The sequence below is a fragment of the Syngnathus floridae genome, chromosome 1 (assembly GCF_059516105.1).
Source record: "Syngnathus floridae isolate MCC-2025c chromosome 1, RoL_Sflo_1.0, whole genome shotgun sequence".
NCBI classification, from domain to species: Eukaryota; Metazoa; Chordata; class Actinopteri; order Syngnathiformes; family Syngnathidae; genus Syngnathus; species Syngnathus floridae.
In genome coordinates, this window is record NC_142413.1 from 2255766 (window position 1) to 2270590 (window position 14825).

Sequence of the window (14825 nt, forward strand, 5' to 3'; positions counted from 1 at the left end):
TGACAAAACCACTGAAGGACAAAAATTCCCTATTCGCAAATCTCAATTTGCGTATATCAGGCGAGACCTCGGTTGGCTCCAAAAAAATCTGTCCGATCTGTCAAATCGAATCTTAGCACTCGGTGATCATCTATTAAATTCTGAATGAATTATATATTCATTCCTGCTGTCCACTTGTTTGTCGAAAATGAATAAATACATCACCGAACGGGCAGTCGGCCATCATGACCCGATTTACCGACGCCGAGCCAAGAACACGTCTGAAGAAAAATTAAGACGGAGCCAATGTTTTTTTGTTTTTGCTCCGCTGCTCCGTTTCCAAAGGACAAACGTTTCCCGCAGTCACCGAAGCGCCGCATTGCTATTCAGCTCTCAATTGAGCTTCTATCCGCCACGCGGCAATTTGACACGGAGCGCACAGACAGGCGGAGAGGAAGACGGAAAGTCGAGCAGCAGCAGGAGGAGGCTGAACCAGCAGTGACATCATTTTGCGCGCTATCAAGGCTGCCTTGAACAACAGACGCGAGTGAATTAAGCAGCTTTTGTGAAGCTGCTGAAAGGTTGCTCGGCGCTTCCCACGTGGCAACTTGATCGCAATCAGGGCCGTGCCGTCATTACGTTCTGGCCACAAAGCAATCTGTCCAAAGCAAAGAGAGAAGTTGCTCTTCAGAAAATAAGACATATAGGTGGAAATCACTCGTTCGTTCATCCACCACTTTTATGTATTTATCGATATAGGAGAGAATGTGTACCGTCATAAAATGTGATGTGAGTAAAAGTCTGAACGTATCTAACCGTTGCTGTACTTTTTTTGATATTAAGTTGCTTAAATATGCCAATGAGGGGCGAACGTTTGCAACGGTTGGCAAAAGTAGCCAAAGCGAGTTCACGTCACGGTTTATTCGCCAAACATTCGCCAACGGTTTTAGTGTTTTATTGTTGTGAGGAAATTTTCAATATGTTCAAAATTCCCTTGCAAAAAGAAAATAACTGGTAGACCTGCTATAAAAACAAAAACCAAAAAGAGATTCTTAAATGTGTTTTGTTTCGTTTATCCCCCCAAATAAAAATAAATAATTAAATAAAAAATATCACATAATATACATATAGTATATATAAATATAATAATAATAATAATAATAATAATAATAATAAATAACGGTTGCAACGGTTGGTAAACGTAGCCAAAGTGAGTTCACGTCACGGATTGTTCACAAACATTCGCCAACGGTTTTAGTGTTTTTTTTGTTGTTACGAGGAAATTTTCGATATGTTCAAAATTCCCTTGCAAAAAGAAAACTGGCGGACCTGCTATAAAAAAAATAGAATAAATAGGAGAGAATCTTAAGTGTTTTTTTTGTTTCATTTATCCCCAAAATAAAAGAAATAAATAAAAATATAATCTATGATATAAATAAATTTAATAATATTAATAATGATGAATAAATAATGTAGTGGGATGTGAAAATTTTTCTTTAGGTAGACTCAACGAGTATTTGTATTCCGTTACAAGACAAGGCTGATGGAAAGTGTGCCACTGAACTCCTGTCACATCATGCCAACGCTTTTAGCCCCATTGTTAATCAATGGACTTGAGCAAAATCCATTTCAGAATTTGTCAGCGTGAAACGAATAGGTGGGGAGGGGAGCTAGATGTAAGCGCGGCGGGAGCCAAAGTGCTGACAGTGGTCAAAGGTAAAAAAATAAAGAAATAAAGAAGAGATAAGTGTGGGGGGAGAGAGAGAGAGAGAGACAGAGAGAGAAGTGTCTTGTTGGGAGGTGAAGAAGAGATGGAGAACCCAGATAGCCTTGAGAGGAGGGGGGAGGGGCAGCGCCGGCGAGCTGGATGAATGTGCAGCCGAGGCACAAGCACAGAAGATATGGAAATGGGATGTGTCAGGGAGGGAGGAAGGAGGAGGTCGAAAACGTAAGCGAGTTTGACACGAGCTGACAGCACAGGAGAACTTGAAGCAGCTAAAGAGACAAAAGGCCCGCGAAGAAAAGAAAACCAACAGTGTTTGATATCTCTAAACTCCGCCGTCTGCGCTCTTTCAAAGACTCATCGTGTCACATCTATTTCAACCATTCAATAAAAACGAGTCGTCGAAATAAGATGTGCTCCAAGAGAGTGAATCCTTCCTCTGGGCCCCTTGATGGCTTTAAATGGACTTTAACCTCGAGTCCTTCTTGTACTCCATTGGGCCACCTCACCCCGAGGAACTCGATCAAGTCTGGGATATCGTTGCAAAGCCGAGAAAATACCTCGTACCGCTCGAGCCCGTTGTTTTTCTATAAGATCCCGCAAGAACCTGAATAAAATATGACTTTTGGAAGTCGAGACCGAGACAAGATCAAGAACGTATATCTGGGTGAAAAATCACACACACACAAGAAAAAACACGGTGAGCAGGATCTTTTTTTTGGGCAACAAAAACAAATTCCGCTATGGCATTTGTGAAATAGTACGGTGAAACTGCATTCCAGGAAGAAGGAAGCCCAGGCTGCTACCTTTCTCACTGAAAACTAATACAGGCCTGATCAAGACCAAGCGAGAACTGGTACAGGCCTGATCAGGACCAAGCGAGAACTAGTACAGGCCTGATGAAGACCAAGCGACAACTGGCACAGGCCTGATAGAGACTAAGCGAGAACTAGTACAGGCCTGATCAGGACCAAACAAGAACTGGTACAGGCCTGATCAGGACCAAGCGAGAACTAGTACAGGCCTGGTCAAGACCAAGCGAGAACTGGTTCAGGCCTGATCGAGACTAAGCGAGAACTAGTACAGGCCTGATCAAGACCAAGCGAAAACTGGTACAGCCTTCATCGAGACTAAGCGAGAACTAGTACAGGCCTGATCAAGACCAAGCGAGAACTAGTATAGGCCTGGTCAAGACCAAGCGAGAACTGGTTCAGGCCTGATCGAGACTAAGCGAGAACTAGTACAGGCCTGATCAAGACCAAGCGAAAACTGGTACAGCCTTCATCGAGACTAAGCGAGAACTAGTACAGGCCTGATCAAGACCAAGCGAGAACTGGTTCAGGCCTGATCGAGACTAAGCGAGAACTAGTACAGGCCTGATCAAGACCAAGCAAAAACTGGTACAGCCTTGATCGAGACTAAGCGAGAACTAGTACAGGCCTGATCAAGACCAAGCGAGAACTGGTACAGGCCTGATCAGGACCAAGCAAGAACTAGTACATGCCTGATCTCAACTAGTCTTAATTAAAAAAAACTTATAGTCCTCATCCTGTCTAAGATTGAGACAGACCTTCATTTTCAAAACTACCCAGACCCTTTAAAAGTGGCCTCGGGACCAAGATCAACATCAAGAACTACATTATGAGGCCCTGCTACTCAGGTAGATCTACCAAGATGTTACATACTCAATCACCGCTATCCAACAAAACCCGAACAATATATGTACAATAATGTAACAATGAATGTAGGGTCTTGAAAACTGTGATTGGTTTCTGGAAGACGAAAGATACTTTTTAAAGACAGGTTTGGTCACTTACCTTCCTTGCAGTATTTCCCCCTGAAGCGGGTGTGGGTGCAGTCGCATTGAACCTCTCCATATTGGATCGAGCAAAAGCCTCCATTGAAGCAGGGATTCTGTTTGGTACACAGGTACTCCAGGTCGCTCTGGATGCCCTGGCTGTTCAGCAGGGTTGGGGGTGTCTCTCCCACTTTCAGGTTGGAGATCAAGCCCATGAAGGGGGGCTCGTACTTGACCGTGCTGGAGGTGAGCGCCGAGAGGCGTACGTCGGGCGGGATCCCGCCCACAAACAGGTCGCTGACCACGGCCATCTCCTTGCGCTTGGACTTGACCTCCGCCACTTTGGTCTCGCCGTCCACCATCAGGAGGGTCTCCCGGTAGTTGCGGGTGAGCAAGACCATGTGCCAGCGGTCGTCGTTGACCCGGGTTTCCAGGTGTAAAACGGCCGGCTCGGCGCAGTGGATGGCAAAGCGCAGCTGGAGGCGTCCGCCGGCGATCAGGAGCTCCAGAAAGTCGCAGTTGCCGCCGTCGTCCAGGTAGAGCACGAGAGCTTTGCTGATGTTGCTCTTCAGGCTGAAGCTCAACTCGCCCACCGAGCCGGCTTCCCAGCGGCCGTAGCGGGCCCACTGGCCGGGCGCCCCCCCAAACTCCAGTGTCCTCGCTCTGGAGATCAGGCTAACCAGGGCCAGTGCCAACAAGGGCCACCATGGGAATCTCAAGCCCCTTATCATGATTTAAGAGGTAGGATTTTTTTTTTTTTTGCTGCAGTCAATAGATTTGAAATGTGAGTAATAATTATTCACTCTTGGGAGCTACGTGCGAAAAAGCCGAGCAGGGGACTTTCTTTTTTCCCTCCAAATTTCCTGACGACTCAGCAGTTCTTTCCAGATCTCCCCGATCTAATTCTTTGTCCTTATCCTAACTCTCCTTCGCCTCTCCATCAGTTAGTGCCTCTTAGATTCTGAGGAACGGAATGAAAAATAAGAGACGAGGAAGGGGAGGTTGGGGCGAGTTCTTCTTGGTCTCTCTCGGACCAAAGATCTCCTGATTTCAGTGGACAGCCATTTTGGTCTGGGGCGAGACGAATTAGGTGAGTCCCATCGTGATGGGGGTGAGGCAAGACCTGGGAAAGAGAGAAAGAACAGTTTCAGGTGTATTCAGTAAGTCCATGATGCAAATGAGTATTGTTTGGCCTTGACGGAGGTCGGCCCGATGAATGCGGATCTTAAGACGTGCGAATCACACATCTATGCAGCGGGTCATTAGCGATAGCAAACATACGTAGCCTTGAGTCGGGCGCTAAAGTGCTAAAGTTGGCGGCAATATATTTCTGGCGTTCTTTGGGTGATGCTTATATTAATTGGGAAGAGAAGGCACAATCTTCTGCTTGGAATGTAATTTTTTTTTTTTTTATTTGATGCCATGTGTGCCAGACTGATGGCGCGACAAATGCGTGAGCGATCAAATCTGTTGTTTTGGTCTCAGTCCGTCTGTGTTTGCCGACGAGGCAACCCTGTGACATCCGAAAGCTTTTCCAACGAACGGGCTCAAACTGAATATTTGACTTTCCCGTTTTGCTGACTGGCAAAATTCAAGGACAGCGAAGACCGGAGGCATAACGGCGTCTCTGTGGATGAAGCTCATGATGCTTTGATTGTGCTTGCAGCCCTTACGGAGTCATTTCATTAGGGACTTGAATTCATACGAATATTTCAAATATTGTCGTTTGAATCAAACGGAAAGATTTCAGTCACCCGTCAAAAATGTAAAGGACTAAATCCAGCACGTTCCGTTTTTTTTCGTGCCCTGATGCGTCTCAGCTGTTGCCTTTAAAAAAAAGAAAAGACGGCTCTCTCAGTGGCATCACGAGAGGCAAGTTGAGTGAAAGAGCAGTCTACACACCCTGACCCGACTCCTTGTCAAATCGACGCCTCGAGACTGCTGCACGCTCATGTGAGCGAGAAGCGACCTATTTCCTCCCCCCATCAACCCCGTGGGAGACGTTAGCATAGGGATCACCCCCCCCCCTCCCCTCGCCCATCACTTGAGGACTCTATGACCCAAACTGTCCCATTTCATATCTTGACATCATCACTTGTGGCAAAGTTAGACTTTGTAATATCTGACATGTGTAACAAAGCATAAACACCTCCAGATTTTCTTTCAGACTCAACTCAGGACACTGGAATGATATATCCTCGCCACTCGGCGTTTACTTTGCGCCTCGTTTCCAATTCTCACGTCTACAATGGCTTTGAAAAAGTCCTATTGTAATAATCCAGACAAAGACTAAAGGAACTATAGCTCAAACACATATTTACATATTCATCGGTGTGCACAAGCATCAGTGTGCGAGGATTATACGCATTTAATACACACTTACGACTCGAGCCAGACACACACACACACACTCGGGCGCAGGCAGGAGTCATTAATCCTATCCTGTAAGAAGCTCAGCGGGGAAGCATCCGTCAGCATGAGGCCGCTGCTGCCGCGCTCTAATTAACCAGAGACTCACGTCGAGAAACTTTTAATATTCGGCATGGGCAGCGTGCAAAAAAAAAAAAACATAAGTGGCGTCGGGCAAATTTAGGGTAAAAAAAAGTGCCGCTTAGTCATTTCAGGGGGAAAGAAGTCCTGGCAACAAGAAGGGGAAGATTGTTTTGTCTCACCGAAAATAAACAGGAAAGTGAAACCTAAGGAAAAGAGCCCATCTTCCTTGGGGGAGGTAATAAAGTGAACCGCCAAGCTGGCTTTTGGAGCCCCTCCAGATGCGAGCGAGCTCCAGCGGTTGCTTGGATGGGCCTCGTCATCTCTAAGCCGCCAGTAGAACGGCGCCGCTAACTGCTTTTATCCCCGATGAGGAGATGCTAATGAAGCAGATCAAGAGCTTTAGCCTTGCCGTTAGCGCGGCAGATTAATCTCGACTTTGAGCCGCCGCGAGTCCTCGTCGCTTCGCCGTTGCGGCGACGGTACCTTGACGAGGTGACGGAATACGGTTGTATTGTCGTTTCGGGTGCTTTGACCCCATGGTCAATGTTTAAGAAGGCTAGTTTTCAAAATATAGAAAGATTTCCTGAACGTAGCAGGGACATGACGGATGAATCGCGATTGAGATTTTTCATTGGTGTTCATTTTTTATTGCATTTTGCCTTTTTTTTTTTATTCAGTTAGTTGTAATTTGTTTTTTTAAGAGCAAGTTTTTAGCTTTTTGGTGGGTTTTATTGAGGAAAATGCTTTGAGTCTAGTTTTTATTAGTTTCAGTAATAGTTTTAATGTTCTTTTTTTACTTTTTTTGTTATTTTTTTACTTTATCTTTTATTTATTATTTTATTATTCAGTTAGTTGCAATTCGATTTTAGAGCAATTTTCTTTAATTTAGGGTATTTTTTATTGAGGAAAATGCTTTATACAAGTTCAGTTTTTATTTGTTTCAGTATTAGTTTTAATGCTCTGTTTATTGAGTGCAAGATAAAAAAAAAAAGCTGATTAAATAAAGTAATAAAGTCAACTATGATACTCAAACAACTGTTTAGTCTTCCCTCTTCTGTTGGGAAGCACAGCAATAATAAAATAAATAAAAATAAGAAATAAATAAAAAATAAATACATTTAAAATGAAAGCTCATGTATGACATTAATTGACAGACAAAAAAAATGACATTTTCACCACAATTACCCAAAGTCATTTTCATTTGTATTTAATTTGGTTTAAAATAAAAAAAAAAAAAATAGCTTTAGCTACTTCTCATTAACAGTAACAGCCATCCCTGGATGAAGCGAGGTAACATTTCATCGATTTCTGCCACGTGGGGCGAGGTTTGCATGTGGAATGTTCAAGCGCCATCCAAGGCAGCTGGGGGGCAACTCCGGCATGTTTACACGATGCAACTTTATCTCTCTGCGGAAGATACTCAACAACTTCCTGTTGCGATGTTGTGCATGCGTGAAATGCTCGCTGCGGGCGACGAGGGAATATGGCCGATTAGGTTGGAGTGCGTGGGTGGCGCCATGCTTGCGTGTACGTGCGTGCGCGTGCGTGCGTGCCCGCCAGCACGCGTGTGGCTGTCCTGGTGCCCGGAGATGTTTTGGGTAAAAGAGCACGAGGCTCAGTGGTCAGGCCTTGAGACTCTCCCGCTTCCAATTAAGCAGCCCAGCAGCCTGCGGCTTCGCCGGCCTTATCTGAGCCAAAAAGAGGCGAGGGTTTCAGGGGCGACCGAGTGAGACAGCACGCGGCGAAAAAAGACAGAGAAGGCTGGCGTAGATAACAAGACGACGAACTGACAGAAGGGGGGGGGGAGTGGCGGGTGGCCTGGCGCCTTGCCTGCGCCATATCTTTTCAACTTCAAAAATGCTTTCTTTGGTTCCATCCTTCATCCTCACAATAGTTGAAAATAGCCGCGGAGGTATTTTCATTCAACAGATGTCAAAATAAATGGCTTGAAGTGGCTCGCACTTTACAACATAATCAATATAAAACAAAAAGAATTAAGACAATCAAACTATTTAGCCTTTGGAATGCTCCTCCTAGCGTAATGCTAACACACAATTGAATTTTTGTTGTATTTATAAACAGTGTACATCATAAATCTTGGGTTTTACCTTTACTACTATTATTTACCATTATCGATTACGAATGTCAGTTAAAAAAGTCACATTATAAATAATACACACGGTACTGTAGAAAAAATGAATTCATGTGAAGTCGAGAAAGACTATTTTTTGAATAAAAACAAGCAGACATTTATGATCAGTGAAATACAGACTCATTTTTTCTTCAACAATACGTTTTATAAAGATGATGCCACCTTAAATTCACTTCCGAAAAAAATATTGGCCAAACCAGTCAGTTTTATGTTAAGCAACAAAACAAACTAACAAAGCAGGGTTGTCGGCATTGGCTGAAAGTAACAAATAACTTGTAATCTAACTTGGGTCCTTTTAAAAATCAAATAATCAGTAAAGTCCATTCTAAGATGTTCAGGACGTTACTTCTAAAATCAAGTAATCGGTAAACATTCTGAATATGCGGCCATTTATTCGAAGTCGAGACCGTTGCAGCCAGCACAGAACGGCATTTTCAGCAACATCTACCCGGGGAACGCAAATCGTCTTTATCTCTTGTCTCCTCATAGGCCCCGAAGACAACGACAGGGCAAGCATTCATTTGCAAAAAAAAAAAACCTCACATCGGACGATTGGTGACACTTTGCAGCGTCAGCAGAAGTCAAAAAGCAACGAGAGCAAACACGGCAGGCCTGTGAGGAGAAATGACTCGGGGCCTCAATCGTGCAGCTTTGCGGCGTCCGCTCGGATTTCTGCACGGACACGAGACTGGAAGGTGCGCTCCGTGGACAACGTGTTCCTCGTCACCCCCCCGCAAGACCCTCAGCTCATTACGAGCCTTTCAATTCACTTAGTATCATTCTAACGGTGCCGTATTGATCTGCTCCGAGGCAGAACCTCACTGACACTTCACTTGCATGCCTCCTCTGCTCCCATGAGGAGGCCACAAGCGAGGAGCGATGTGATGAAACACGCATGCGATGTCTCCACTCCCCGCTAAGCAAAAAAAAAAAAAAAAAAAAAAACTGAATTCGTTCGCCTCTCCTTTGGCGGCCGCGGTTCTTAATCCGAGCGAGCGGGAGGGAACATGCACGGGCATGGCGGTGTCGCTTTGTGACTCACAAGAGGGAAGTAGCACGAAGGGGGCTTGAGAAGATGCGAGGTGACACGCAGCTTTGTGTGCGCACATACACATATGGACAGGGAAGACACAAATAGGCAACGATGAAAAACACGATGTGTGTGTGTGTGTGTGTGTGTGTGTGTGTGTGTGTGTGTGTGTGTGTGTGTGTGTGTGTGTGTGTGTGTGTGTGTGCATAATGTGCGCATATTTGCGAGCCGCCGGGCAGACGACGTTGGAGAATAAAGAAATAGATTATGCAAGCAATGCTCACTCTTTCTGGATTTAAAAAAAAAAAAAAAAAAAAAAAGGTAATGCGGGGAGGAATTTTTTGAGCAACCAACCTGAACAAATTGCTTCCACTTTGGGGATACCGACGATGGGAAAAAGCTGAATAGACAAAGAATGGAGAGGTGCCCTCAAGGGGTCTGCTTTGGTTGGCTATTTACAGTTTGCGCTTGAGGCAAGGTTGTTCGAGTTAACAAATATAATGAACGATAAACTGCAATGATAATTTCACAACCATTTTGCGTCCAATAATTATGTCACTGCTGCAAGGTGCTGACAAAGATGCTTAAATTGTTTGTAGCACAAATGCTAACAGCGCTATATTTTTTTTATGCTACGTCAGACATCTAAAATGTCCCGTTTGCATGTTTTTGTCTTTCGTGTCACATCCAAAGTGTCACCGTCAAAGTGACTTTAAGAAGATGTCCGCCGATGGATTTCGGCTTGCAATGTGTCAGGACAGACGGGATTAGAGGCAGCTGTACAAAAAAAAAAAACCTGTCGCTCTCCATCTTGCATTTGTTCCTGTTCTCCGATTCGAAAGTCATCATATTGTAACATGAAAGCTTCCCACCCAATCGCGATCATTGTTGACGGTGAGAACAGAATAACGGCGAGCATGGCGAGGCCGAGAAGAACCGAGCCGGCCCGCCACATCCCGGCTCGGAGACCAAACACAAAGGCTTTCATTTACAGACACGTCCCAGGTGAAAGCTCGGGCTAATTCATGGTCTTGGAGAGAGCAGCTCGGGGAAGGATCAGTGAAGGGGATAGACCCAAAGGCGGTTAAGGGCACGATTTTTCTATACCAGTGGTTCCTTCAAGAACATTTTCTATTACAACGTAACATCAGTTTGGCTTCAAAGTAAGAAAAAAGAACATCGTTGGAACTGGAATGACTCCCAAAGGAAACGTAGTTTATCGTCATGTGGCCCCGACGCGACGGGGTCGTAGTGGAACTACATGATGGTTTCGAGTAAAATCCAAGTGGCTGATCGATGCATCATGAAAATTGATTGGCTGGCCGGTGAGTGAGTGAGTGGTCCTCAAAATAGCCTTGTTGGTGGACAAACGCCGACGCGTGATCTCTTAGCTAATAGTTTACATCCATCTCCTGGTGTACATCACACGTGAATATTTCATGAAGCTCGTTGTCGCTGATTGATGATGTGGTTGCTTTTATCGAGACCTTGTCCGGGGAGATTGATTCCGCCGCTGTGGCTGCTATTTCAGGTGTAATTGCATTTTTATGGCAGACTTTATTTTTCCCCACCTCCGCCAAGAGTGTGATGTTCTTATTACATATTGTTTGTTAGTGGGCGGGATTACGCAAGAGCTACTTTACGATAGGGTAGGACTAAGAGTTTACGTTCGATTTTGACGGTCGCAATTACATATCTGTGCGTTGCATTATCGCCAAAACAAGCGCATTTACTTTGACGTAAGAGCTTCTCTCTCAAAGAGGAAGTCAACCCCCAAATTGTTTTTGAAGTAATATACTCTGTGCAGCCCAACTACTCGAAACACATTGTTTGGATTAATGTTTGGCGGCCATTTTGGTACCTGCTAGCGACTGAAGATGACATCATAGTTACGAGGTGACAACCAATCCCGGCTCACCGGTTTTCAGAAACTGAGCCGTGATTGGTTGTGGCTCAGTTTGTGAAAACTTGTGAGCCGTGATTGGTTGTGACTTGAAAGGCAACTGTGATGTCATCATCAGTCGACAGCAAGTGACAAAATGGCCGCCCCCTGAGATGGATAAAACCGTGTACATTTTGCTGCTTATAACTTATATTCGGGAAACATGATAATCAGAATGATGTGTTTAGACTCATGTGCGCACATACAACATATTGTAAAAAAAATTTTTGGACTTCCTCTGCCAGCCCAGTTAAAATAGCCGTAGCCGTCAATGGTAGCAAGAAGTCAATAGCTTCCAGTCAATGAAGAAAGGACTTGTGATAAGACTCAGGAAGCTGCCGTCACCTGAACAAATAACATCAATGAGTGAATCATTTCTTTCTAACAGCAGAAGGTCACCGACAAAAGCCGCGTACACACAAACGTGTGCAGCGAGTGGAAGGAGGGGACTATGGTGACTTTTGCAGTCCCAGGTGAAGTGGCCCCCCCACTGGGATTGACTCAAGCGAGTCGCGGGCGGCGGCTGGGGCAAAGTCGGGAGAGGACGTCGGTGTCGGAGCTGGTTAAAAATGTATGGCCTGGCTCTCTGTGGCCAGACAATGAGTGTCCTCATTCCTCGCCTGTCACCACTGGGAAATTCACAGCAAGGCGAAGACGAGGGCGGGGCTCAGAATGTAAGCAGTTTGCCGAGTATGCTAGCACTAATTGGAGAGGAGGAAAAAGCCCTCTCCAAGGACACACACACGGCCTCTTCCACACGCACCGAAAGAAAGGAAAAAGGGGACAACAAGGTTTTTCTCGAAGAAAAAAATAGAAGCAACGCGGCGTCGGCTTGCCGATTAAACAATATAAGCTAACGCTAATCGTTAGCATCAACAAAATTGATGAGGACACCGCATGGGAAAATGAATGGATGGCTTATCCAGGTGTTATTTTAGGAATTGGGGGTGACCTCATATTTTCTCAAAACACTTTGGTTTAGCAGATGTAGGGTACGAACGGTTACGTGCCGCACATTTCTTTCCGGACTGTGTTGTGACATATTTGAAGGGAGAAGTGGCAACGAGGCGTTATAGATCCAAATGTTGCTATTCCGCCGCTTCTCACTTCCTGGCGTCTTGCGCCAAAGGCTGATTTTGTCGAGGTGAGGAAGAGTTCATCCGAGCAGAAGTTGATGCGCGTTAGTGCCTCCGACTCCAACACATGGCCCCTTTTCAGATTTGTTCCCGTCTCACGCGCGCACAAAAGACTCCCGCTCGACCGTGCGGAGGTTGTCGCTCCGTGACAAGCGCGACCCTCTCTCGATTCGGAATGCGTCCCGAAAGGCCACGCCAGCCGAGGAGCACTGCGGTGAATTTGCCAAACGGGGCCTTGGCGCTCAGGATTCATGTCGACTCATTATGCAAAAGCGACGAGAGGGATCATCTCTTGCGTGTCATGCAATTATCGGTGTGCCATCTAAATAACTTTCTGCCTATCAACGTACTGTGAGCTACGTAATGTGCGCAGGCATTGCTAATTTGTTAATTATGTCATTAATGTCTTCCCGTGAGATGTTTCCCACCAAATCCGAAACTGTCTGACGACTGATAAATCACACTTAAGGAAGCTGTTCTTTCTTTAAAAAGGATTTCGGGCACTTTTCCCACATACATCCGTAATGTAATATACAGTATAGACGACACAACAAACTAATGAATAACAAATTTTGAAATTAGAGACGAGTAAAAACCGTTCAAATAATTTAAACAGATGCATGGTAATAAAAATCGAGCAATAACAGTGAAGACAATTTGCAATTTTAGTATTGACAAGACAATTTGTCTCCGCGGGCCACATAAAATGATCTGGTGGGCCGTATCTGACCCCCCGGGTCTCGAGTTTGACACCTATGGAGGTTCATTAGCATTCAATGTAAAAAAAATAAATAAATGAGTGTGGTCGAAGATAGGGCTTAAAGCAAGCCGCCAGAGGCAGCGAGAGGGACTTGAAGGTTATACGTCGGTTCTGACCCTGAGGGCATGCGGATGAGGTCTTGACAACTCCGCCAGGGGGTCAAAGAAAAAGTGGAGGGAAAGTTTCATTGAATGTTCTATATTTGAGCATGCTTCATTCAAAGCACTGCGAGGGAACGATTAGTGACGGCGGAGAGACGCTCGGTCAAGGTCTGACCATTACTGTTTCAAGCTTGTAATGGGCTCCATTCATTATTCAACAGGATATTTCAACGAGGTAAACTGAGCGAGAGCCGGGCCGCAATGCAATGCGCGGGCAAGCTGCCAGAGGCGGGAGCCGCGACTAAAATGAACGGCGTGCACTTTTTGGAGTGCGGGCAGGTGGTGTGGAAAACGTCGGGGTCAGCGCTTGTACGTGCAAACGTTTCATTAACCTTTGTCATCACGGAGAGCGATGCAAGCCAAGCCGTCACTCCATACGGTCCAAAGTTTAAAAAAAAAAATATATATAGGATGTCACCAGTCCCCATTAAAATGAATGGAAATACTATAATTGTGTTTGATCGCTCTTGTATTTCATACATCCGCCCGGCGACAACATAATACAGATGTAGCGACACACACAAAGGTGTTTCACAACTGATTCAGTAAGGATAAAATAAAATAAAATAAGATATTTACCTATGAGCACTAGTATATTGTCTGTCTACATGTTGCTTCACCGTTTGTGTTGAACCCTCTTTTGGCTTAAAGGTTCGTTAGCATGACTATGGGGTTTGCCATTGTTTGTTAGCATCAAGCTAAATTGAGAAACCAACGTGAAATTCAGTTTAATTTGACAGTAAATCTCAACTAGGAGTAAAATTTGACATGTCCAAGCCTCTTTTTTTGACGTATTGTCTACGTTCTGGCAAACTGCTGCTTGTTGCGAAGAGCGTTGATTCCAATTCAAAGAAAGTAAAAATCATAATTGCCAGAGAAATTTCACAGGTTGCGTCACTCGTATCTCAAGGCACCGCTTTGTGGATCCTGCCGAGAGCTAATTCAAATGTTATGACCTAAATATTGCAAAGGCGGAATAAATAAATTTTAAGCACACTCCACAGATGTCGCTAATAAAGCGGCTATCTAAGTGGATCACGACGCCCCCAAAAAAAATAAAAATCAACGTACAATGGCCCACGGGGTGGAAGTTGAGACGGCCTCAAACGGTCCGACGTGGGGGAATAAAGAGCGTTTCCTTGAACGTGAGGTTATTTATTTACGAGGGGTGAGTGGGCAATAAAAATGGGAGGGAGTGAATAGATGCAGCAATAATCCTGCAGCGCGCTGTCACTAACAGTTGGCACGGCTTTGTGAGTCCCTTGCCTCCCCTACCGGATTACGCACACAAGCACTCTGACGTCCTCGACTAACAATAGCACAATTTTCAATAATCCTTTTTTTTTCGCCCGTTCCCTTTTTTTTTTGCTACGCTGCCTGACTCGGTCGGTTCCCTTTCACTCTGCTATCTCCCGGCTCTCCTTGTGTATTCCATTTTCTGGTCATATCTAAGACTCAATGATGCAGGTCCGTTCCGGGAAATGGATGTCAGACAAAGCGCGTGGAAAAAAAAAAAAGCAACAACAAAAAAAAAAACATAAGTGAGGAATCAATGTAATTGCTCGGGCTAACAAAAGGGGTTTGTGTTTGGCTTTAATGGCAGACGGGCTTCTGAGGATAATGAAACGTTTTCACATGCTTCGCAACACTT

At 44.9% G+C, this 14825-nt stretch overlaps 1 protein-coding gene across 8 annotated transcripts in view; it reads right to left on the reverse strand.

The window, feature by feature from the left end:
• Positions 1 to 14825, reverse strand: part of nrxn2b (neurexin 2b) — a 243218-nt gene that overhangs the window by 174461 nt on the left and 53932 nt on the right. For all 8 annotated transcript variants that reach the window (XM_088392174.1, XM_088392166.1, XM_088392112.1 and 5 more), the window contains one exon: positions 3520 to 4623. In XM_088392174.1, the coding sequence (XP_088248300.1) occupies positions 3520 to 4231 (712 nt within the window). In that variant the 5' untranslated portion in view covers positions 4232 to 4623. The remainder of the gene's footprint in view (positions 1 to 3519; positions 4624 to 14825) is intronic.